This window comes from Lissotriton vulgaris, chromosome 5, assembly GCF_964263255.1.
Source record: "Lissotriton vulgaris chromosome 5, aLisVul1.2, whole genome shotgun sequence".
NCBI classification, from domain to species: Eukaryota; Metazoa; Chordata; class Amphibia; order Caudata; family Salamandridae; genus Lissotriton; species Lissotriton vulgaris.
The window spans coordinates 739661466-739688543 of NC_141693.1; the positions used below are offsets into that span (position 1 = coordinate 739661466).

Sequence of the window (27078 nt, forward strand, 5' to 3'; positions counted from 1 at the left end):
TTTTAGGGCTTGCAAATCTACAGTGTGTGCCCCTAAGCTATTTGAACATCATGCCACCACTATGGGCTGATAGCTAATCAGCACCCAAGTAATGAAGGCCTGTTACAGACAATATTTTGTAATTTATGTTCTTAGAATTCCCAACAGACATGGACATGCACCTTTCAGCATTCTGGGTGAGCCGCTTGATCCTTTCTCTAGTCATTAAATCCTGTGTGCGAAGTGTAAAATCGTCTTAGAACTCTCTCGTACTAGTCCCCACATATAAAGATAGTTTGATCCCAGTGGACCAAATCTAGCACAAATGAGTGGTCAGCATCTAAGTAAAATGCCCCACGTCCATAATATTTAGAGTTAAGGCCCTAAAAGACCCACAACATGTCAAATGCTTGGTGGTTTTGGAAAGAACAAAAATTATACTTCCATCACTGAACTTGTGATTATCCCTCTTATTCTAATTTGGTCAAATACTCCATCAAATTTGTGAAGCAAGTGAAGCCTGGCTATTGTACAGAAGCGTGCTAAAAACAAGTCTATGCCAGAGCCTAAGAGATCTTCATGTGTCTGATGTGTCATAAGATTCCTTCATTCTGTACTTACCTGCAGAGATAAGTGCTATGTGTTCAATCAAGATGGCCACACTTTGTGGACATAGCCATTTTCAAATTCAGGGGAATGCTCACTCAAACAGTGTTTTGTGACAAATGTTAGATTGGGATAATTCCTCCAAGTCAGTATTGTGTTGGTTCCCATCACTATTGAGATATTCTTAATGAATGATGTGGCAGATAGAGCTGTGACCTTCCCAGGTAAGAGTTTGTTTACTTTGTTTCCCCCTCCAATATAACTTCGGTCCAAGATTGAAGTATATACTTTGTATTGTCGAGTTAAGGATTGAAGATTTACTTTTCTAATGTAATACCTCATCATTTTAGATGCCAGCCAGGGCAAACCTGAAGCTGTATCCAACAAAGTCATTCAGAAATCAACACATTTGTCACAAGGTCCTGCTGAAGCTCCAGAGGTCTTGGAAGTCCAAAATATGTTCTACATCCCAACTTTTCAGACTCTCTGGTGCACTTCCTCTTGCCACTTCTAAGGCTTCAAGGACTTCAAGGACAGCACTTAGGGGCCAGGACACTCTGCAGCAGGGGCCACCACTAAGGTCAAATTGAGTTCCAATTAGAACTGGTCCAATGGCCAACCTAGGAAAATGTGTATGCCCCCTTAGCCACACTGGTGGTCATACACTCATCCTTGGAGTCCCCCTTCTTAGTCCCGGGTACAATTGGGAGCTGGTCCAGACCTTGGGGTCTCCACACACGGAACAGACAGAAGGTCCAATACTCTTCTGTACTGCCATAGGTCGAGAAAGTGTTCTGAGGAGCGGAGGTGAGGTGCTACTTTTGTTCAATTCAACTAGCTTGTGGGTGGGGATAACTCTTGGTTACTACGTGGCCAATGGGCAATAAGATCCCAAGGACAAACCTTCCCACTTTTGGAGCACATCCTGTTTGACTCACTGCAAACTATCTCATCATAGTGCACCATTCTCAGTAAAATCCAAGTTTGCAAAATATTTCTGCCCCTGGAGGGAGGCTTTTTGGCACTCCAACTGGTGATTTTAAGGTAATGAGAAGACCCTCCCACTCAGCCACTCTAAATTGTTTCTGGGGCCAGCTCCCTCCTCCTCAGAAACTAAAGCTAGGAGGCTCAAGTATGTTTTGGGAATAAAAGATCCCCCTCCTCCAGGCTTCCCTTCCCATTCAACCTTAAAAAGTACCGGTCCTCATTGGACCTGTTTAAGTTAGTAAAAATCCTGGACATTACCAAACTGTCCTGCTTGTATTGAGCTTGGTTACATTCCTTCCCAGAGCGATCGTGCAAGGCCCAAGCCAGTGTCTCAGCTCTGAGAGAAGTATTTCACACATCTTGAAAGCAGCACTGATGGGCCAGCTGCAGACAGGCCAACGCTATATAGCCTACAGGGGCTTCAAGCAGGCAGGAGAAAGCATAACTTTTTAAAAGTAAACTTTTCCTATATATTTATCATAAATCCAATGTCACCATTGAAGAAATATTTTTTAATGCTTGAACTGTCTCTGTAACTTATTCTAAACCAAATATACAGAATGACCTGTACTTTAGCTTTTTGTCATAGAACCAGCTACATTCTTAAATGTTCCACTTTTAAGAACAAGCCCCCCCCCCCCCCCTTAGTGGGTTACAATGGCTATTCAGGGGTGACTTACTTAATATTTTAAAAGAGGATTTCCCTTTTGTCAAAAGGTTTATTTTGACAGGTCTACTTGCAGGTTTAAAAGATGAAGGAATCAGGCTACTCATGCAGGACTGAAGCCATATTGTCCATGTAAGTCTACTGAACGGAAAACGTCCTTTAAAACGAAGCCAGAATCACGCTATGCCAACACAATGCTGGCAATAGAACAAACGCAGCATTAGCACACATTCGTTCAGCATGAGTCGTAACAACGACTTGCTTTTAAGTGGGGCATTGGTGAATGGTGTTGGATTTAAAGTCCAACACCTTCACTACTGATGTTCAGAATGGAGTTGGATTAGTAAATTAAACTATTCCAACATCAAGCACCCATCTTAGGAAAGTCGATAAAACAACTTGCGTGATTAACAAATGCGGCCTAAAGACGGGTTTGTACTAAAGACGGCATTCTGAACACATGCGTCCCGAACGCATGCGGAATACCGTCATACATTCCTACTGAACAGCACAATAGGTGCTGCATTCCACAGGTGACATTTAACTTTCTATGTTATTGGAGTGCTTTCTTACAACATATGCTATGGACTTACTGAAAAGGCAAACATGCCAATAAGGCATTAGCTAATTTTCCTAAGTTGTAGAGGTCAGGCCAGTACACGTGTGGCTAGACAGCAATAACCTAGTGCACAGAGTTCAAAAACCAACAGCATCAGTCAACAAAAAAATTAGAGATGTCCATGCAAAAAGAGGTCTTTTTTCACAACCGGGGATTGCATCTCAGCGTTGTTCCTGTGTTTCCTGAGCTCCAGTTGAAATTTATTGTTCATACGGCAGACCTTCTCACTTGTTCACTGGGAGCCGCTATGTGAAAACATTTAGTTGGTGTCATTAGCTATCTTGTCTCTATGGTCTGCCCTCTCTGAAGGGGAACCAGTTGGACTTTGCGCTTTTATGCTTGCAGAACAAATTCTGTGAACATGACCCATAGGTATATCTTCCGGTGAGAACAAACCGCACCATAATTGAGAAAACAAGCCTCTCCACTCATTCCTAATTCCTCTACACAGACCGTAGGGGCAGGAGAAATCAAAATGAGTGAGACAGCATGGATTCCAGATTAGGCCAGAAGACAGCTCATTCCTGGGACAGCAAGATTCACTCCCTCTAGATGTGAAGTGACCCAGCTTAACATTCCACACAGTATTCCTTAGCCAAACAATGTGGTGTGTCTCGAAGTGCAAGACCACACGCACAGAAGAATAATCCCCATCACTACTGCTGTGTGTAGATGTTTGTACACTTTAGAGGTTTAATGCAGGGGGTAACTACTCAGACCTCAGCAGTGTTCAAGGGGCAGCCAGAAGGTGCAGGGCATGGAAGAAGGTTCCACGTTTGTGAAAATTCATCTCACAAGCTTAGTTGAGAGTGGAGAGTTTGGACGTGGCCTGGTCCTGGTGTTGCTTTTTTAGTGGTCGATGATCTTCAGTAGTATGGGTAGAGTACAGATGTCTCCACACTAAAGGAGGAGCCACATAAACACATGGAGCCTCCTAGGCTGTCTCATTCTCCCACACCCTTTGGACTGTTCCACTATTCCCTCAATCAAGGCTGGATAGACTCAGCTATTGTGCCTCACCTATGGTGAGGGATCCGGAGTCGAAGGTATGATCTTCCAAAGTGGAGCACTTCTGTGTACCCTTTCCAGACTGTGTATACTGCAGCTCCATTGCCTTGCACCTTCACAAATTGTTCTTGCTGCTGCATATTGATCCCTGGAGGGTAGTTCTTTTCCCAAGTCACGTATTCTATGGACACTAGGGATCAAGGTGAAATCACTTCACTGCCAGTCCCAATAGGAGGTGTAAATGGATTAATACAGCTTAACTCAAGCCAAAAACTAGAGAACTTGGTTAACTGCAAACTGTGATGTTGATCGTTCTAGGCTCAGGGTTACACCGTCTGTTCTTTACAAAACCTCAAAAAGACCCTTCATATAGCTACATACAGTTTATTGAGAAAAATATACATTAAACAACTGCAGAATAAAACAAAACACTATTATATAAGACTTTAAATGCAAAGTATGCCCTGAAGTGCAACATACAATTAAAAAAAATTGTTCAAGACTTTGGATACAAAATATGTCCACAAGACAACTTAGCAAACTGCCAAGATGGCAAAGTTATGAACTACTTGCAGCTTAAGCTAACCGATGAACTGCTTACAGCTTAAGCTAACCGATGAACTGCTTACAGCTTAAGCTTACTGATGGACTGATGTCCAAAATACAACACAGGCTCTTATAAGCTATTATGAGTCTTTCAGCAGCTTCAAAACAATCTATAAAACTTTCCTGCACACTTTTTAAACAAAAAAGCCTAAAATGAACTTATAAAGTTTGCTACTTACCTGTTGACATCACGAGTGAGACAGAAAGTCAGCAGGGCAAATGAGAAAATGTCAGGAGGGCAGTGAAGAGTGAGTGAGAGAAAGAATAGGAGGGGTAGCAATTGTTAAACCGTGGAAAATATCCTCAATAAGCATCTAAGAATGGGCTGTATAAAACGGTTACCTGTTATTTTCCCAATCAAGGTACTAAAATGTATTTACATGTTTGCAAACGAAATGTGCTATACAGTGACAAGGTGTTGATTAGCAACATCCCAGGGTCGAGTGGTACAATAAATACTGTTCTGTACAGTGGTAATTGCCATCCTGCATTTATAAAGGGAAAAAACGAATCTCCTAGTTGGAAATATAAAGCAGAAGTGAAACTACTCATATCCGAAAAGACCAGACATGTTGCCCAATGAGAAGGAGGTTCAAGGCATAACACGTGGACTAGAGAGAACTTGCTTGGGAAACAAGTTAATAAAGGGATAAAAGGGGAGCACGATGGAGCATGAAAGGATGAGAGAGGAAGAGGCTATCAGTGGAGTTGGGGGTTAGATAGAGAGTTTGTTTCACCGACGAACTTACGAACTCCAAGAAGAACTGCTGCACCCTCGAGAAAGCCTGGCGCAACAACCAGACCACAGACAACATGACTGCCCTCAAGCACGCCACCCGCAAACACCACCAGCTGATCCGCACCACCAAGAAGACAGCATTCAAAGAACTACTGAAAAACAACGCCCACAACAGCAAGGAACTCTTCAGCATCGTCAAAGAGCTCTCCAACCCCAGCGCCGGAAACAACGACATCACTCCCTCGAAAGACCTCTGCGACTCACTCGCCTCGTTCTTCCAAAGCAAGATCGCCGACATACACAACAGCTTCGGCACACAGACCACGCACCCAACCTCCGAACCAACGCACCCAACCTCCGAACCAACGCCCCCCACCACCACTCTCTGCGCCTGGACCCCGATCAGCACCAAAGACACCACCCGCACAATGAACACCATCCACTTCGGATCACCAACCGACCCCTGCCCCCACCACGTCTTCAACAAGGCCGATTCCATCATCGCACCCCATCTCCGGGACATCATCAACACCTACTTCAACACCGCCACCTTCCCGGAGAGCTGGAAGCACGCCGAGCTCAGCGCCCTCCTGAAGAAACCAACAGCGGACCCCACCGACCTCAAAAACTTCCGCCCCATCTCGCTCCTCCCTTTTCCCGCCAAAGTCATTGAGAAGACCGTCAACAGACAGCTTGCCGCCTTCCTCGAGACGAACGGATCCCTCGACCACTCGCAGTCCGGTTTCCGGGCCAACCACAGCACCGAGACCGCCCTCATCGCAGCCACTGACGACATATGATCCCTGCTCGACAACGGGGAAACAGCGGCCCTCATCCTCCTGGACCTCTCCGCAGTGTTCAACACTGTCTGTCACTGCACCCTAGTGCAGTGCCTCAGCAACATCGGAATCCAAGACAGGGCACTGGAGTGGATCATCGCATTCCTCACCGGAAGAACCCAGAGAGTCCGCCTCCCCCCATTCAGATCCGAGGCCACCGAAGTCATCTGCGGCGTACCACAAGGATCATCACTCAGCCCAACCCCCTTCAACGTCTACATGAGCCCCCTCGCAGCCATCGCACGCCAACACAACCTCAACATCATCTCCTACGCCGACGACACCCAGCTCCCTCACCAACGACCCCGCCACCGCCAGAACCAGCCTACACGAAGGGATGAAAGACGTCGCCGAGTGGATGAAGAACAGCCGTCTGAAACTGAACTCAGACAAGACGGCAGTCCTCATCCTGTGGTCATCGCCCTCCGCCTGGGACGACTCCTGGTGGCCCCCTGCCCTGGGCACCACTCCCAAGCCAACGGACCACGCACGTAACCTGGGCTTCATCCTTGACTCCTCCCTCTTGATGACCAGACAAGTCAACGCCGTCTCATCATCGTGCTTCAACACCCTGCGCATGCTCTGAAAGATCTTCCGGTGGATCCCCTCCGAAACCAGGAAGATGGTCACCCAGGCACTCGTCACTAGCCGACTGCACTACGAAAACACCCTCTACGCCAGAACCACAGCCAAACTTCAGAAAAGACTCCAACGCATCCAGAACGCCACCGCACAAATCATCCTGGTCATCCCCCGACACAGCCACATCTCCGGCCACCTGAGAGACCTACACTGGCTCCCCGTCAGCAAAAGGATTACGTTCAGACTCTTCACCCACGCACACAAGGCCCTCCATGACCTGGGCCCCAAGTACCTCAACAACCGCCTGACCTTCTACACTCCCACCCGCCAGCTACGTTCAACCAGCCTCGCCCTCGCTGCCGTTCCACGCATCCGCAGAGCCACCACCGGAGGAAGATCCTTCTCCTACCTGGCAGCCAAGACATGGAACTCCCTCCCCATCCACCTCCGACTAACCCAGGACCATCTGTCCTTCAGCAAGCAACTCAAGACCTGGCTTTTCGAGCAGTAAAGTTCCCCTCTCCCCCAGCGCCTTGAGACCCCTCCGGGTGAGTAGCGCGCTATACAAATGTCATGATTGATTGATTGATTGATTGATTGAAAAAGAGGCACAGTGAGATGACATAATGAGGGTGCCAAGGGATAGGGTGACAGAGGAGAGAGAGCGAGGATGACAATAGTTAGAAGGTAAAGACAGTGGAGAGAAGGCAAAGATGACAATGGTGAGAAGGCAGGTGTGATGAACGACAGCAAGCTAGGATGACAATGGAGAGGAGAGAACAGCAATCAATGGCAGAGACGATGATAATGGAAAGAGGATGAGAATGACAACAGAGAAATGGGTGACGGAGAAATGAAGATGGGGAGAGTCTGAGAATATACAAGTAGTAAAGGAAGGACTTCAGTAGCATTTGCGACTGTGGCAGAGAAGGATGTTGACAATGGTGAGGGTTTCGTGTTAATATAGTGGCAAGGCTAATGTCAGAGAACTAGGACGATAACAATAGCAAGAGGAGGACATGGCAAAAGTGGCGAAGACGTACTAGTAAGTAGTAGCCACCAGTTGTTGACCTGTGAATATATACATGTACTGTTCAGCCATCAAGAGTTTTACAATATACCAATAGCTCAACAATTCGCTCGTGCTCAGCTGCTTCATGTCTGTAAATAAAAACAGTTTGAGAGCTCTATGTATTATGTAGCTCAATATCTATTCTCTCAGTTCCCACACTCGCTAAGAACTGTTAAGTTATGATCAAACATATAAGACTGAGAGTAGTAATATACGGGCAAAATCTATACCAGCCTCTACCCACTCACCGATATACCGGTCGTCTGAACACCAATCTTCTCCTGGACGCCGAGAGATCTTGTGCGCCCAGTGAAGTACGAGTGCCGTGACCTGGAAGAGGTGCTTAAGACCCACCCTCTCACCAGGGTCAACGGCAATTCTCAGCCTAAGAGACTCTTCATTATCATCCATCTTTGTGTGTATAAGGGAGGATTACAAAGCGGGTAGGGATTTCGCCTTGTCGACGAGTGGTGGCTGCTACTTACTAGATTGGAAGCGTGGCTAAAATTAGTTTGTTCCCCTTCTCCGAGTGTGTTGCCGGTAGACGTTCAATTGGCAACCACCGGGTAATTATGGCATAACTGCGTACATTTTGTAGTAAACGCTTTGGCGAGGCTGCCATCAAACATTTTTTAATATATGTTTATATGTTTGGCACTATCTTTTTATTTGTCGATCACCACAGATGGTCCCTGAAGTATCAGCAAGGTGGAGATTTGTCCCCGAGCCCTGATGAAGTTGCCAAAAATTACTAGGCAATGAAACATGTCGGCCGTTCCAATTATAATGGTATAAACATGCTGTGTTTTTAATCTGAGTGCAGTCACTGCGAAGAATAAAGTATGTACAGTAGTTGTACATACTTTATTCTTCGCAATGAGCCACAACTCATTTTAGCTTGGGAAAAGCAATTTCCCCATGTGCAGCGTTACGTGGTCTAGATGGCTGATGGATGACACAAGCATTGACACCACACTTATCTTACTTCACCTTTTTCTCACACAACTTCAAAAATTGGGCATAATAACTTTCCACTTTCCCCTTTTCTGTTCTGCTTATGAAAGTTACCAATGATGACAGCGTGAGCAAACTGGTGAGTACAAACCAGTAGCTCCTTGGGTAATGCTTACGTGAGGTACTTTCTGACCTTTCACACCTTTTTTGTCTCTGTTTATAATGTGAGGCTTTGTATGGTGGGTTGACAAACTTGTAAAGTTTACAGAACACTTAAAGTTGGGCACGATGGTTCAATTAGTGGAGCTTGCCCATGGCGGAAATTGGTTATGAATACTGCCTCTCTTACATTGAAAGTATGGAGTATTCTATATAATCAGGTCATTAATATATGGTTTAGTGAGTGGAGGGCGTCCTGGTTATTACCTCTTTTGCTCCTCTTTTTTGATGCTGAGAGCAACAAGAACAAACTATTTCACATGTGACTGAGCATGACCAATTACAATCTGGTAATCAAAAATATCTGCTTTTAAGGCACTCTGCTGTTCTTTCTCCTAAATTGTGTGCCAACTGATTTAACTATCATAAAAAGTAAATTGTCTACACATCTTGTGTGGAAAACACAAATCTTAACCCGAGGTAATCAATCATTAGAATTCAATGTTCTTCTTAATAAACTCTTTAACTAGAAATGTAGTGTTCCAACCTCCCACGGGCCTTTCACAGGTTTGGTCTAATCATTTGGCCTCCTAATTTCAATATGAGCACCCTGCCTATTTTGTCTAATACACAAAGGATTGGCTTTTAAGGAACACATACACTAACAATAGTTACGTACTTTAGATAGAAATGTTTTTTAAAATGGCAAACATTATTTTGATTACAATTAAATGCAAGTAGAATAACTACACATAAAATTCTAGAAATGCATAGCTTTGGATATAGGATTTAAACACTATGTTTTCCACAAACGTAGAAACCTCAAAGAACTTCTTAAAAACATCAAAGAATTTCTAAAAAACAAACTAAACAAGTACAAATATTTACACTTACCTCTTCTAAATAAATAGGTAAGTAGATACACCATTTAAAATGTCTAAATATGTATATTTATATCTTCAGTTATAAATATAGATATGTACACATAGACACAAACATACAAAAGTGAGCACCAAATTGTAGAATTTTTTCTTCTTAAAGCAGGTCACAAAATTTTTATTCTGGGGCATGAACTTAAAATCTTGTATCTGAAAACACCTAGTTCCTAGTACATACAATATACCCAGCCCATGATAAAATGAGCTTTGTATCACAGGATTGACAAATAATTAACAGATCTAAAAATTCAAAGCCGTAGACAAAACTCTCCTTTGAAAGACACCTCACTCGCAGTGTTTTCCAACTCAACTTGTGATAAAACTATTACCTGAGAACATTTCTGGTAGAACAGGCTTCATAGGCATGGCCAATCAATCAGGGCAACAAGAGAATTACTGCCAACATTCGGGCAAACCAAAGCGGAGCTATCTTTTGCTAGTTTCACTGTTTACTGTCCAACTGAAAAGTGTGTGATAACTCATAAAGCGGATTAGGCTGTATGAAAAGCTGGCCTGGTATATGATGTCCACTAATGTAAGTGGGTATCTTGCCCAGTCCAGACAACCTTTATGGTGATTTAAGAGGTCTCAGACAACCTTAGAAAGCTATCCAAGTGGTAGCTGTGGAGAGCAGCCTTCAGGTTTAGTCTTGAAGAAGTGTAAAACAGCTTGTTTTACCAGAATGCAATCTTATAGTATAGATTAAATGAAAAGGAAAATATGTATTTATTATAGAACACTCTCTAGTAGGTTACAGTATCTCCTACATAGAGATAGACACAAAGCACACAATACTTTCACAGTAAATTGCACTAATACACAGTGGGCCCCAGAGGGGACCAAACCATTTAAGAACCACAACTCGAGTCAGGACAATGTCGAGAGGATGTAGAATTGCTGGGGACCCACAGAACCACCCAACGTAAGTAGATAGGAACCCCACGGAGCATGAGCATTGTGAGAACCCGACCACTTGCTCCGTACAAGTCAATGTGCAAGTCGCAGTTGGAATTTTAAAGATAAGTTATCCTTCCCAGTGGACGCTGAAGAAACCGAGTGGAAGACAGAAGGTTGGAGAGCCACCCCACCCGTGGATACTGTGGTACCCAAGTTACATATCCCAGGGAATCCGGGTGCATGGGTGTGAAGTGGTGCTGGAAATCGCTGTAAAACCTAATGGAGGACTTCCGGAAAGTGCAGCTGCTGGAAGAGGAGAATGTCCGGAGGAATCTAAACGTGGATTCTTGACGAGGAGTACCTGAAAGCAGAGGGGACAGAGTCTATGTCACTCAGGCTTGACCAGAAGACTTGGAAGACGTACGACTTCCAATGTCAGGTGCTTCAGGAAGGAGGACGGTGACCTCTGCAACTGCGAGGACCAGGAGACACTGAGGATGACCAGGACTCGGATGCAAGCTGTCCCACGATAGATGTCGAGTGCTGAGGGGCCGGTGTCCGGCGGGAACACCAACAAGCCTAGGAAAATGCAACCCATGCAGGTAATCAAGAAGGTGCACAGTAGAGACCAGCAAGGTCCAGGAGACTCACCACAAGCAGGCGAGTCAGGGCGGCCCCAAGCAATCAGGGGAGCCCAAGGAAGACAAATGTGACCCTCAATTGGACCCACAGGCCAGGGGCACTGGAGTCGCGAGAGGACCTCGAGCAGCTCACTAAATGGAGCCGGCCACGGTGCTCATGAGGCGATGTGGCTGAAGATCTTGGTGGGAGAAGTTGCCGCAGGTTGGGGCTACATGGAGCCCAATGCACTTGTCGCAGAGTTGCCAACAAGCATATGCACTTGCAAAGTACGCAGTGCATAGGGGTTTGGTTAATGCAGCTCCCACAAGGGATTCTGATCTCAAACTTGGTGAGAGGGCAGCTCAGGCCTCAGGAGAAGTAGATAACCACCACCTGTGTTGTTGAACCCTTTGGAGTCCGCAGGAGTTCATGAACACACAGACCGGTCAGCAGTATTGAGGCAAATGCAGGGAAGTGACTCCTTCGCTTCAAGGGAGATTATCTTCAAGTGTCTTGGATGCTCCACAGGACCTGCACGGATCCTGTATGGTGCACAGGCACAGACGATGCAGCAGACTGAAAAGGAGACAAAGTCAGGCCCAAACGAAGTCCAGAGTGCCCAGACGGTAGAAGTGCAGTGGTTTCAGTTCTGAATCTTGTCCATTACGAAATCTAGGTACCTACACCAAGGAAAGCCTTACTTACCCTAAGGAAAGGGTTGAGAAGATTCAGGGGAGGGTCTGTGGGAGGGGGGGTTCGGGGGGTGGAGGCTACTCCCTTGTCCTTTGTGCAGTTTTGCGCCAGGACTGGTTTGAATTGGACTATGCATAGGGATACCAAATGCGCCCCCCATGAAGACTTTCAGGTACTGGAAAGTGCACCCACCCAGCCCTAATACACTAAATCCTATCTGGGAGATGGTCAAACCTCCCTGTGACAGGATGCCAATTGTTCTGCCTTCCCCTGCTCGAGCTTGGCTCAGCAGCAGGAGGGCAGAAATGTGTCTCTGGTCGGTAGCAACCATTTTGTGCTCTCCGGGATGAGAAGGCTGGTACCGGGAACACCAAGAGCCTAACAGAGGGCTCTTCCAGTGCTTGGAATAATACCTACCACAACGTTTACGGTGTGGGCGGTATGATTCCAACATGTTTGATACCAAAAATGATGGATTTGTTGCAGCCGTTTGTGGGATGGTCATCGTGCGGTCACACAATGCCCCACTATATAGTATATGGCTGCTTCACTGACAACCCAGGAGAATGGACTCCATAGGCTGCAGAGGTATCCTGCTCATGCATGGGCAACCTCTCAATTAGAACCAAACACCCTGCCCTCAGGATTGCAAAGGTCTGCAAGAGGGGTGACTTATAGGTTTTAAGTGCAGTGACCCTTGGATATATTAAACCTATATCTTTCGTAAACGATACATACACCAGCTTACACAGGCTGCAATGGCAGGCCTGTAGTTCCATTTTGAATGGTCTCTCATGGGTGGCATAGTACATGCTGCAGCCCATTGGAGACCTCTGGAGTACCTACGCCCTGGGTACATGGATACCATATACTAGGGACTGATAAGGGTACCCCAGTATCCAATCTGCGGTGTAGAGTGTACTTAAGTACATAACACAACAGTTTAAGGAGAAAGCAGATAGACTGAGGACCTGATTAGCAGGATCCCAGTCAGGTTACTAAAAACAGCATCACATCAGCAAAAAGTGGGAGTAACCATAAGAAGCAGATCCTACTTTTTTCATACAGGCTGGATAGAATACAACACCTTCAATGTAGTGATATAGCACATACTTCACTCCAAGGAGGATTGGAAAACCCTACAGAGATCAATTTTATTTCAACAGAAAAAATTGTATATATGCTTTTTTGCACAGAGGACAATGCACTATGTGACGTCGGGCTGAGGCTATATTGCAAAGACCAGGATGAGATGCAGACACGCTTATGTACAAACTAGAGCCCTCAGATAAGAAAACAAAGCTCTATCAGCGGTTTCAGATTTGTCAGATTTCAAGCAGGAGGTAACAGATTTATTGTCCCACTGTTCAACAATGGAAACCGCTATTAGAAGAAATCAGGAAAATGGAAGATTAATAATTTTTGCAGACAAATTAAACTATTTTATAATCTACCTCTGTTCCAAACATCTACTGCTCTTTATTAAGTGAGTGGCGCCTTTTAGGTTTCAGTGATTTGTAAATGCTTTCGATTGGACTGAAAGTGCATAACCAAGGACTGGTGCCTAGGTTTCTGGGTTTCAATATCATCAGCACGGCCAATAAACTACGTCTCACACCTCGATGACAGACCACTAAAGGCCATGGTCGTAATGGCACAGCTGCTCTTGGTGGGAAATCATAATGGATCAGGAAAGACCTACTTACCATGTGGGGTTTAGCTTCCAGGTCCTTGAAGTCAGAATCTTTGATGCCAGCCATCAATTTATAATATTCTAGATTCTGTCTCATCTCCATGTGGTCAGGGTTTGCAACATAGAAGGTGTGTGCAGCAGCAACCGCTTTATCCAGCATGTTAATCTAAAAGGAGATTTACAAAAAAGAAAAATCATGCAAGTATGTTAGTGATAAACTTAAAAAATAAACATGCAACAAACATACTTAACACAAGCCTCTGCACTATGTAAAGGCAACCTTGGTCATCGGAACCTTGTTGTTGGGTCCAATATATCAATATTTTTTGTAAGCGCTGTTCTAATAATACTCGGCAAACTTTATTATCCAAATGCTTCTCTAATTTAATTCTGTTAATAATACATTTGTGCATGCATGTAGTTTAATTAGTAATAAATTACTGAGGATAAAAAAAATAATCAATAAATATGTATTCAAAAAAGTGAAAAAATATTTTTTTAAACAAACGATTGATTTCTTCATAAGACTAACAAACATTAAAAACTATTTAGCAAATTACTGTATTTCAGCAGATGACATCACATAAGACAGTTAACCCTTAAATGTATAACTTTCTTTGTGTTAGTAGTATAATCGCACCCTTATCTGGGGCGTAACAAAACAGTGCTTTACTTGATTTGTGAGTAAACATCAAAGCACATTTTTTGTAAACCAAATTTTACCTCTGCTAGATAGGAAAGAAGTTACTGAAGACTTCTGAAAGGAAACTTGAAATTGTGCACGAGATATACATGTATAAAATAAAATCTCAAAATTCTGTAGGAGCCATTGAATCTACTTTTTGAACTCAGTACAAACTTGCATCAAGTATTTTGTTTTATGGTAGGGGCCTTCTTAAGATCTAAACAACCCGTTTACCTGCAACTCTGTCTGTGTTTGTGCTTTTGCACGTCAGAAATTGACTCTAAGACAAAAAGTTAAAAGAAGCTTTATGTACTAATTTTCAACCAAGGACTACTTCTGCTTCTTTTAATGCACAACTAAATACATACTGGTGTAAGCTTGAAGCAATGATTCCTCTATGCAAATAGAACCTTTTCCTAGACCTAGTTCCACTCTATTTCCAAATGAATGAATGAATGAAACATCATTTGTAAAGAGCACGGCTACTCCAAGTTGTGTCCCGGCGCTACATAACAGTTTCTCTACACAGTAGACCAAAATGCAGAGAGCATCCTCAGATATCAAACAGAAATGTTTTTAAGTACTTTCTAAAAATTGAAAAGTCCAGATTGGCCCTTAGTGACAGTGGAAGTTAATTATAGGTCTTAGGTCCAAGATACAAAAAGGATCTGCCCGAGCCTTTTAAGTGTAAGGTCTGAAATATCTAGCTTCCACATTTACTTACTACACTACCGCCAGAACTATCAGATCTTCCTCAGCCAATCTGCTTAAATCCCCAACCTTTAGGTGCAAGACTAAAGGCGGCAAATCTCTTTCTGTCCGGGAGACTAGGGCTTGGAATCAACTCCCCAGACATCTCAGATTCATCAACTTAGCACATAAGACTTTTAGATAGAAGAAAAGTGGGTGTAATAACTATGAGCCACAGGAACAATGTGAAGTGCACTAATTATGGTTCTGCAGCCACTCAAAAGCTGAAGGAGAGAGGAAGAATAGTTCAGGATTGAATCTATATGGTGGAGGCATCATGCATCAGCTGCAAACACTACAGAAGACACATTTCCAAGCCCTACTAAAAAGACAAACAAACACAATAAAATATACAGTGCCCTAATCAAGACCCAATGATGCACTGCCAGAGTGTTGCTTGTGTTAAAGAGAAGCACAGGTAGAACCTTCCTTAAAACATGTACAGAACTGAACCAAGAAGCATTACAATTGCCAAATCAAAGAGCTAGAATTCACACCCCGTTTGAAGGCCATGGGGTAGACAGAGGCTACTGCTCGCAAGAATAGAGCCTGGGTTCATTATCCATTGGTGTACTAGAGTCTGTTCTGCTAGGGCTCTACAACCTGAACCAAGTTACCCCCCCTCCTTCTGCATGTGTCTCTCAGGGTAGGGACAGCAAGCAGTCAAAGGTTTCTCTGGGAGGTAGTGAGCGGAACAAAAACTCAGAACTCAACAATCAACCAGCAGACACAATAATTCACTGTCTAGCGCAGTCCTTATCTTATAAAAGACAAGCATTTGCAATGCAATAGGTCTCGCATTTGCAAGAGTTAGAGCTATTGACATTGTAAAAGACACTATCTTATCTATGTGCTTTTCTTTACAGTACAGTGGCCTTTAGGGCCTTATTAGTGTTTAGCAATGCAGTTTATCATCCTGGGTGCAGTCTCTGGTGTTCATCAGTGTAATCCGCTGGTTAGCGCCTAGACGCCCTTGGGCATTCGAGCCCGATATGAATTATAAATCCATTCATTCAAGAATCTAAGCGGTTTTGTGTAATATCAGTAAACGCTGCGCTCTTCCAGTCTTGAGCATTTTTGTATGCTTGCGACCACGTGCTCAAGAGGTTGGACTACTAAGGATACACTCGGCGAGGCTTACGGCCATGCCTGCCCAGATCTAGAAAGCTTTTTTATGCAGCTTTGAATATTAAACAAGTTGAGCAAACTGTGTGATCCTGAGCAAACAACAGTATCTATTAATGCTGCACTACCGCTATCTGCTAAACACAGGTGCCCAGAAACACGGTAAGTGCAGCATTGTTTCTTTTATTTCTTTGTATTTTAGGGACTGCTGAGTGTACAGATGGAGTGCTAGGTGTACGGAGGGATAAAAAACGCAGGGCATTTGGGCTGCTGGACAGATGCTGGCAATGGTTCTTTAAAAAGTGTTTAAATGGCCCGGCGGTTGTGTGTTGGAGGTGACAACATTAAGTTTTGTTTAGTCTTGCTAGCTCCAAAGAATCGAGCAGGAGGCTCTCTCTTTTTGACTGCTGTAAATTATCTGTTATGAAGTCTTCTGTGAATCACTGGCACACGTGCAAGTAATCTACGACTAATAGAGAGGCAAATTGGTAGTCTATTTGTTACACCGACAACACTAAGATGACTGTACCTCCTCTGAGACACGGATACAATTAAAATGTGCATGTGTTGTGCCTCAAAAAGTAAAAGGCCTTTTTACCTAATTATAAAATCGATCCTGCTGAAGCACAACTGTTTTGGCGCTGAACCAAGCAGAAACTGACTTCTTCCCACAGGGTGATTCTTCAGGCGAAGCACCCCACATCTCTGGAACTAATATCCCACTAATGTTAGGGCTGAAAACAAACTCCTGATGTTTAGCCAACCACCTGTTCAAACAGATCCTAACTGATTCAACAGAAGCCATGCTGCTTGTAGGCTGTCTCTCTACAGATTGCTGTGGTGTAATATGTTCTGTTAGGCTGACTGTCTCTCATCTTCGCCTAAGACCCCAGATGTTTCTTTCTCAGCAATTGATGAAACGCATATTTCCTAGGCTCTTTTTCGATGGCCCCTTCTAAGCAACGCACTCCCGTCGTCTGCCTATCAATACATATCAACTCTTAGTATGGATTGGGCACTTCACTTGCGGGTCATATTAAAACAACTGTTTTTGACCCATTAAACTCAACTTTGAATTGAAATATTAATAAATGTAACAATGTGACGCCACTGTATGATATTTCTTGTTACCCGTTAACCGGTACAGTTTCCTTAGGGACAAAATACAAAAACATGAATTATGCAAGCTTATTTAAATATCTGAGGCTTTCGCTTTACACTCACCATTGGCAGCAGCCCTCCTTGGCCTCAAGGGTGAAGCTGATTGGTGTACCCCAGCCGTAGAGCAGCAGCAGTCCCTTGGGATTTTAAGCTTGGAGGCCAGTGCCAGGGAGAGCAGCGGGACTTGGAAGGAGATAAAGGGAAAGGCAGGCATATGGAGCTCTGCGTGAAGGGCTATGCTGCTTCTAGTGATCAAACGCCAGAGCCTGGGACCTCCTCTGCCACTTTGAGAAACAGCCAACTGCCCAAACCAAATTACCGCAGCCCCGTGCCATGGAAGGAGAGACCCAGCTGACTTTTGGCACAGGAAAAAGGAGGAAGCTGCTGCACGTTGCACGTGTGCCTTTGGTTACATTGGTTGCTCCCAGGGCTCGCAAGTACAGTATCGTGGCAGAACCACCATTATTTTTTAAAACAAGGACAAAGGGTACCGCTCGGAGTAGATCAGAGAAATATTGAAAACGGGAGCGGCCCGCGACGCACGGCCGCTATTTAAGTATATGAATATGACACTAGATTTTAAAAATGAAGGCTACGCCCCACTTGTGGGCGTTTGTAACGCAGCGTATAAGTATGTCTGTGTATGTCTAGCTGGGCCACCTGGATTAAAGTGTGATCTTGCTATCGCTAGCGGTTCGCGCATGCCCAAGCCTAGGTGAAATACGTGTTATAGTACACTATGTTTAGGGTCCATTTATTTAACAAGTGAATGCATGCACAGCTATATGGACCTGGTGGCACAAGTGGGTCATTCATGATATCTACAAGTGCTCGTATTTTAAAAATATACATTAGCAGATGTATAGGTAGTAGGTCATACAAGCGTGTTATTATACTATTCAGAGATAACGTGCTTTTCAAAATATATACATGTACATCCATAGTGACCTGGTGGCTCGAGTGTTATATTACACTCTCATCCTCTATTTAACACGTGTACACTAGCACATCTATAGGGGACAGGTGGTGGTACAGGCACAGTATAGTAGTATGTACAGGTGCGTGTGTTTAACAAGTACATGCTGGCACATTTCTAGGCAGCAGTAACACGAGTATCCAAAAGTACCGCACGGTACAAGCAGACATCGGCACATATACACGATACAGCTGGACTACTGTGATGTCACTTTATACAAAGTTACCCAGGATCCGTAGATGAATATTCACACTTCCAGGCGAGCACAGTCGAAATTACTTGGATAAATGTCTATTGAAGATAATGCGCCTAGCTGATCAGAGGCACCCATTGTGAGGCTGCATCATCACTGAAAGAACTGTCCTCTAATTCCTCTCAGAGGGAGCAAGCATCTTCGCAAGTAGAACAAGAGCCGTAGAGGTAGGACACCCCAGTGGACGGTGCCCACCGAACGAGACGTATAGAAAACCATGCCCCAGTCTGCATCTCCAGTGTATTTAATTACCTGTCTGCACGCACTCCCAGCTTCCGGGTGATCTGTGACGTTGCACTTGACGATTGGTGCACATTTAACTAATTAGAAAGCTTGGGGGCAGGGTGAGGAGGTTGACGGGATGACGTCACAAGCAAGCACCAAGGACTTCTAACAAAACACCGCTCAATCGTCTGAGATGGGTAAATGCATTGGTCGGGTCCTGCAGGGGGAGGGGGAGGGGGGATGGCGGGGGGGGGGGGGGGGGGGGTCTCGGTGCGCGTGTGTGTGTGTGTGTGCGCGCGTGTGTGTGTATGTGTGCGGCGGCAGGGAGGGTGTCTCTATGTGTGCGTGCATGTATGTGCGCTCGTGTGTGTGTCCGTGTGTGTGCTCGTGTGTGTGCTCGTGTGTGTGCGCGCATGCGTGTGCAAAAGCAGGGGGAGGTGTGGCTGTGTGTGTTGGAGCTTCCCAGGAGACAGGAGATGTGCACACGCGCGCGCGGCCCGCTCCGATCCATTTCTTGAAGATGCGCGTGGCCATCTCTTGTCTCCTGGGAAGCTGAGCCGGTGACTAAAGGTCTCTTGCGAGACCGCGCTTTCGCGCGGTAATCGCCACGAGACTTAATTGTGCATGTAGATGGCTTTCACTGTGGGTAGTGGTGGCTATAAGTAGGAGTAGCTAAAACTTGGGCACAAATAAGTGTGCAGACTCTGCACCTGCTGTCCTCGGCGTTTGTAAAGAAGCAATAAGGTAAAGGCAAAAGGACAGGTCTTGCCTAGAAATCTCCTCACCTTTAACAACAGAATCTACTGACTCATGTTCTCCCATATCATCCACCAAATGGCAGAGCTCTGAAAAATGTAATTGGCAATCCTATAGTAAAAGATTCTCATAGAATTTCCAAGGGTAGCACTATAGTCATCCTCCCTCACATTAGTGTCTGGATCTCCACCCTCTAGCTTCAGGAATGCAGTTAATACGCTTTCACTGTCTTGGGAGGCTGTATTCATCCTCAGTCTTATGCCATTCTAAAACCAGAGACCAACGAAAATGGATCCTGCTTGTCCCTGCACTCAAGACTCTTGCCACACAAAGAGTTCTGGTATCATACACATGCCACACAACCATGATGCGTGCACACATGCACAAACAAGGAATGTCAGAACAAGGGTTTGGGTGTTACACCCAAGCCAACCTGTACTTGAGTGGGATTGGAAGATCGCAATCTCTCCTAGAATGGAAACAAGCATTTGCAATGCAATAGGTCTAGCATTTGCGAGAATTTAAGCTATTGGCATTGTAAATGACAATGCCTTTTCTTTATATGTTTCAATAATTAACACATAAATAAAAGGTATTGCCATGTACAATAGCTCAAACTCTTGTAAATGCAAAACCTATTCAAAGAAGCGGCTACCCTTGCCCTGAGCTGCTTAGAAAGTGAATGTGCGCATGCCGCGCTGAATGTTGCAGGAAAGCATGTCATGCCTGCAGTAGGAGAAACTATTTATGGAAAATAGAGCTTATAGGCTAAATAAGACTCACTGTGTAACAACTGAACAAAAAGGATCAGTCCTCATGGGAGGCTACGAATGAAGACAAGGCGGCACTAATGAGGGACTAACAAGCCTATTAACGAATTAGAAGCCAGCATTGGGCAGAGAGTGGGCAGGGCTTCTATTCCATAGACCAAAACAGCATGGCTCACAGCACATGCACTGGCCATTCTCGACCTAAAAATCAGGATGTTGCCACCACTGCTTTACGTCAGCCCGGGACATGGACAGTAGACCCAAGTCATTAAAGAGGACATGTTTGGTGGGCACCTCCAAATCCCAGAATAGGTTTTGGAACTTGGCTTTACCATTGGGAGGCCATGGATCAGTGGACACGCATGATTATCATGCTAGTTAGGTCAAAAAGAAATCTGAATACCAGTTTCATGTGCAAAGACGGTCACTCAGACGGTCACTCAAGGAAGGATTACATACCCATATACCATGCAGAGAAAAATCTCCAAGCACAGTTTGAGTAAGAAACTCATGTTACCTGTAGAGATATGAGTTGTACTCATCCACAGAGATCAAAAAGGTATGGCTGAGTTAAGTAATAATGACACACAAGATCACAAACTCTAACTTGTTCTAATTGAGCCACAGCCAGGCTGTCGCCCTAGATAACCTTGCATGCTTCTTGAACTATCTCCAGAGTTTATATGATGGAAGAAAGGCAGAATACCTGTTGCAACGGGGCGTACCAAGTGTAGATTACAACAATACCTTTGCAGAACGTTAAATCATTCTCTATTGTGTCCATGTGCAGTAGTGTGCAGCCCTTTCGACGGGACATACATACCATGCAGACATACCTCCACACAACTAAGTTAGTAAAGAAAATGATGAAGTGTCATACTCTGGACTCTGGAAAGGGGCTGCAATTATATACCAAGGGCAGATTGTGTGCTATATAAGTGACAATTGCTGACATGAACCATTGTTTGACTCATCAAAGCAATTAAACAGCACATCATTGAGACTACAGAATGCCTTAAAACAAATCAACGTTTTCCGTTTTAGCAGGATGCCGTCGGTCTCTGTTCGGTGACGTCTGTTTTCCAAAAGATCATGACAGATGCATTAGGTACAATTCCTGGAGTGACGTTTTTTCAGGACGACGTGTTGATAGTCTCTGATTCCTTTGAGTGTCATCTAGACATGGTATGGGAGGTATTACGTATTCTAAATCTTAAAGTTATTACTTTCAACAAATGCAAGTTTTGTGAACCTGAAATAACTTACTTGGGGCATGCTATCATAGCTGATAGTATTACATCCAGGACTGATCTTGTCAGAACCATTGCAGATTTGCCACATCCCTCTAAGAAAGACAACATACACGTTTGTTTGGGTTTTGCCGAGTTTTCTACAAGTACCTGACAGTCTAGGAAGATCCAGAAGATGGCAGAATTATTTGGAAAAGAGATATGTATTTAGATTTTTCATGAACTCTAGTAAATGTGTCTTCATTTTGAGTTCTGCCGGAAGTGAATTCTGTTAAAACGAAGAATGATGTGCAGTCATGTCTTGTAGTACAAGTAGTAGATGTATTCTTGTGGTAATCTTACAGGTTCTCAGTTACAGGAAGATGTTCAGATCCATGGTAATGACCCACCAGGAGCAGGCTTCTCTCTGCTCAGCCCTTCACACCAACTGATTCTCTCCTACATACAAACCAACCCAACATTCCATGTGACCTCATCACAGGCTGAGAAGAAAGGCAGAGAACCACAGTGGGGAGACCGCATTAGTAATAAGCACATTACAACAAATTCCACAGTCTTGATGTGCATAAAATGAAGCCTCTCCCACCCCAGTTAGCTTTCTTAAATCTGGGGATTACCAGGTTTCCACTAGTGAATGAACGCAGTGAGCGCGCTGGGATGTATCATTGAAAATGCTGTATAAAGTAGTCTGGGCCAACAGCATGTTTTGCCCTGAAGGTGATGCAGAGTGCCTTAAACTGTATACGTTTATCAATGAGGAGCCAGTGTAGTTGAATGAGTGCTTGAGAGGCAGATTTAGGTTTTGGCATACCAAGCAGTAGCCCAACTACGGCATTCTGTAGCGTTTGTAACTTATGTAGAAAACGTTTTGGAATGCTGATAAAAAGTGCATTGCCATAATCTACTTTGGAAGAGATAAGAGTTGTGACTACCCTCTTTTGCAAGCTTGGTGGAATGAAAGGTAGTACTCTCTTTAAGGTTTTCAGAATGAGGAAACACGAAGACGTGATGTGCTTTATTTGTCCTTCAAAAGATAACGGAGTATCAATAATCACCCCAAGGTTTTTTGCTTTATCCCTGCGGGTAGGCAAACTTCCCAGTTCCTGGGCCACCAGTTGTTTGACTAGAAAGAAGGGTTGTTGCCAAAAAGCAGGACCTCAGTTTTTGAGGGGTTTAAATTCAAGCAGCTGCTGCTCCTCTGGTTGCCGATATGAAGCATACAGTGGTCAACCTGGGCTGCTGTGGATCCAGGATTGTTGGTGACGGATACAATGATCTGAGTGTCATCTGCATATGAAACCAAGGAGAAGCCAAATGATTTAATTAAAGCTGAAAGTGGGGTATCATAAAGATTGATCAGAGTGGGGCTCAAAGATGAGCCCTGAGGGACTCCACAGGGCAATGAAAAGGCTGGTGAGGTGAGATCACCTAGAAAGGCCATTTGAATGCGGTCAGCCAAAAAAGAAGCCATGAACTTGAGTGAGATATCCTTGATCCCAATTAATTTAAGGCGATCAATAAGAAGAGCATGGTTGACCATATCAAAGGCGGTGGAAAGATCCAGAAGGATCAAGGCTGTATTGCCCCCACTGTCTATCATTTGCCTAACTTCTTCTGTGGCTGCGCCAGTTCGGTACTAGGGTTACTTCAAAAACCGAACTGTGCAGAATCCAAACTCTTGTTTTTTTCTATAAAGATGGTCATTTCCTTATTGACAATTTTCTCAACCAGTTTAGCAGGAGAGGGTAATCAAGTTATTGGTGGATAGTTGTTGGGGTCACCTGTGTCGAAGTTAGTCTTTTTTAGTAGTGGCAGAATAGACCCTACCTTCCAACCTTTTGGAAAAAAACCTGCTTCGAAAAGATTGTTGAATATGGCTGGGAGGTGTGTGGCAATCACCTCAGGGGCCAAATGAATTGTTCTGGCCGGGCATGGGTCCAGTGGGGAACCTGATTTGATCTACATCAGTATTCTTTGCGTCTCATCACCCATCAGAGATCCAAAATGGGATAAAGCACTGATGTTGTGTGTGCCTTTCGGAGATCTAGTAGTTAAGTCAACAGTTTGGCTCAAGTTTAGAAAGGAATCATAGACAGACTTAACTTTATCCTGAAAATCAAGTGCTAGCTTATTGCAGAATTGCTGATTAATATTTGGGTTCTTAGGGTCAGGAAGTTTTGACTGTTGCAAATAGTTCCTTGGAGGAGTTGATTACTTCTTCTATTTTTGCCACAAAATAGTTATTTTTCACCATTAAAATCATCTTTTTATAAGTATGAAAGTTGGTTAAATATATTTGTTTAGCTAGTGATTTATGCTGAGATTTCCATTTATGTTCTGATCTCCTACATTCCTGTTTTTTCCATCTAATATCATAGGAAGTGTTCGGAAGGCCTTAATCTTATGGCTAAGAGATTTTTCGATGGAGCTAACTGGATTAGCGGCAAGTCAAGCCATTGACGATAATTACGAATGGCTGTGCCCAAATGAGGAGAGACCAATGGAGTTGATTGGACAATGGAGGCATTGAGCTGACATGCATCAATAGCACTTCATGGACGCGTAATACTCCCCATTTGCGGGCGGATTATTTCTACCTCGGTGTTGGACTTGGCCCATTTTCCCAAAAATGTTCGCTTTTCACCCCCCCTGGTAAAGAAATGTATAGGCCATGTGTGGAGTGAGATGTCATGTGAAATGTGATGCAATGTGTGCGCACCAATAATTGCCCCATTGTAAAAATGCACCCTGGTGAAATGTCGCTCTTAAAATGGATGCCATGGCTGTGTGTGGTGTCACCTGACTGCAGGGGGTTAGCGGTCAAGATGTTCAGTTCCCAGCCGTCCCAGCTTTTGGAGGGAAAGCCTGGCACCCAGAGTGCTCTACTCCTCCCCCTGAGCCAGTAGGAACCAGTTCCCCAGAGGCTTCTAGAAGCTTCTGGCACGGCCTGGTAGGTGGGGTGAGAGGTGTATAAGTACGGGGGCTGTGCTACCATGTGCTCAGTCAGAGCAGGGACATGAACGTGAGGGGACCTGCTGCCAGGGGGTACCGCCACTTGGGCCTGTGTGCTGGACCCTGCACCCAACTAAAACCCCTCTGCTGTCCACAGGGCTAGTGGAAGCCCCACGGCATGAGTATAGGCTGCTGTACAGGAGGAGTGCCACGCTATAGTGGAGGATGGTCAAAGCCTACCGCCCTGTCTTGATGAGTACCCACTGACTGCTGACCTTGCCCAGTAGTGCCTGCTGCTCTACTATCTGGCCCCTGAAGAAGGAGCGCCATCCTAGGTCCCTGAGGCTGGTGGGACCTTGCGCTACGCGAGCGCTACACCTAAAAGCGCCTGGAGAAAAAGAGCGCTTTACCCAACTGCCAAGGAGCATATTTAAGTGCGCCCAGAAGGAGGTGAGGAGCGCTACCTGTCGTCTCCAAAGCCCTGGTGGGACTGAGCCCTCGCAAGCGCTGCACTGTGGGATCCTGCTGCCTGCGCTGTCCCACAAGAATTGGCTGCTGTGTAGTGCTAGGAGGTGGCGCTGCCCGAGACAGACCCCGGGCCTGGGAAGGTATCGAAAGGCCCGGGCCCAGCTTGGAGCATCGTGAGGGGGCTCCCAGGAGAGGGAAAGCCCCCCCTAAACGGCCCGAACCTGCAATAAACCAGGGAGACCACCGAGGAGCTGCGGGCTCCCGCATTACCCCAGAGGCCGGAACTGCAAGCAACACCCTCCCCCTGGAAGCGGAGGACCCCCGAGACAGGGACCCGGTGAGTTGGGCCTCTGAGGGGCGACGCAGGTGCTGATTCAGGGGCACCAGGGACCCGCCGAGCAGGGCCCGGGAAGGAGGGCTCCCCTACCGCACCGCAAGTGTTTGTTTTTCTTCTTTGGGGCCTGACATAGCTGCACACGTACGCTGATAATGAAGCCCTGAAGCCCACAGGTTAATGTATGAAGTAAAGCCTGCTCAAGAGTTTGTGGACCCTGCCAGACGTTATGTAGGCCCTGTGATTGTGGGAGGACGTCTACCCCTGCCCTAGGCCTTTCTGCTAAGAAGGTGATGTCTAGCCTAATGCCATGCATGATGCCGGTTGTGTTTAGAAGTGGTGGCCATGCTTTTAGTCTCAGGAGGCTACCCTAGGTTCACCGGTTATGCCCTGCTACTGTGATTAGGCCCCGGGTCAGGACGAATTAGTCTGCATGCTTTATGCCCCTGAATTTGGTCTAATGTCTGCATGCCTCTATGTTCCACTGCCTTACACCCATGAGGTATAGGGAGGTATATGCCCCAGGTATTTATGTTGAGGCCCCACATGAATCTAGTTGGCACTTCATGCGCAGATGTTCAAGGCCCCATGTTGAATGTGATTTATACCTATTGGGACGGGGCCCTGTACTAAATGTGCCCAATATTTTCCCCTAAGGGTGATGCCCACTGTTAATGTTGCTTATGTTTTTGCAAGGCCTAGTAGGCTGCTCTAGGTTAGGCCTGATGCTCTTGGGCCTCAATATCATTTATGTCAAGGCTTCATGATTTATGTCTACTGATGTTCTAGGTGCCACCAGGCCTACCCCGCGGTACTTAGGCCTAAGGCTTCAGAGGTTTCATGCCCCATGTTAAATGGGTTTAGGCTAATGTTGATGCCCACAGGTCCATGCTGGATGAGAATGCTTTTATCCCTAGGGGGGAGTATGACTTGCTAAGAGGCTTTATGGCAGGTGTCCCTGCCTGATGTTAATGTTGATGCCAAATGATAATGCTTTATGTTTTTCTATTACAGCATTGCAACTGATGGACTTATCTTTTTCATTTATCCATGATCCTTTCCCAATGGTTCTGGCAGCGGCCCGATTGGCCCTGCCCTGTAAATAATCCCCCCTTGTATATATTGCCCGGGCGCCAGTTGGCGCAGTATAGTGACAATTGTGATTACCTGTGTATGTTTTATACAATACAAAAGTTATTCTTTTCACCTAAACCGCTGTGGTCTCCTTTTGTAGTGTGCTTGATGTGTCGTCTGTATGTACTGCGTGGATGCTTCACACACGTCCTCAGGAGTTTGGCCCGCCCACTCTGCACCATGCTACCCCATTTCAAACACTCGGGTAACCCATTTGTATCAAACAGGATAGCCTTGTGGTCTGACCAGGTCAGAGAGAGTGAGGATGCCCAGTGGAGCTGTGGATTATCTGTGAAAATGCCATCCAGAAGATGACCGGCTTTCTGTGAGGACCCCTCAAGGATTTGAGTAAGACCTGCACCAGCCACAGTGAAGTTACGATTGCGCTCGCCTCAAGATCTCTGAAAGGAGCAGTGGTTCGGTACTCCACCATAGTGAAGGAGGCGTTGGCAGAGTACTGGCCAGTAAGGAAATTCAAAAAATAATATGGGGTGTGAAGTTTGTAGTTTAAACTGATCACAAGTGGAGTGGTGTGGCTCACTGGTTAGAGGCGGCAGACCCGGAAGCAGAGAACGGCCCG

The 27078-nt window shown here is 45.2% G+C and overlaps 1 protein-coding gene across 1 annotated transcript in view; it reads right to left on the minus strand.

The window, feature by feature from the left end:
* Nucleotides 1-27078, minus strand: part of P3H1 (prolyl 3-hydroxylase 1) — a 227291-nt gene that overhangs the window by 164270 nt on the left and 35943 nt on the right. Inside the window, exon 2 of the mRNA XM_086922172.1 lies at nucleotides 13673-13825. Within this exon, the coding sequence (XP_086778298.1) occupies nucleotides 13673-13825 (153 nt within the window). The remainder of the gene's footprint in view (nucleotides 1-13672; nucleotides 13826-27078) is intronic.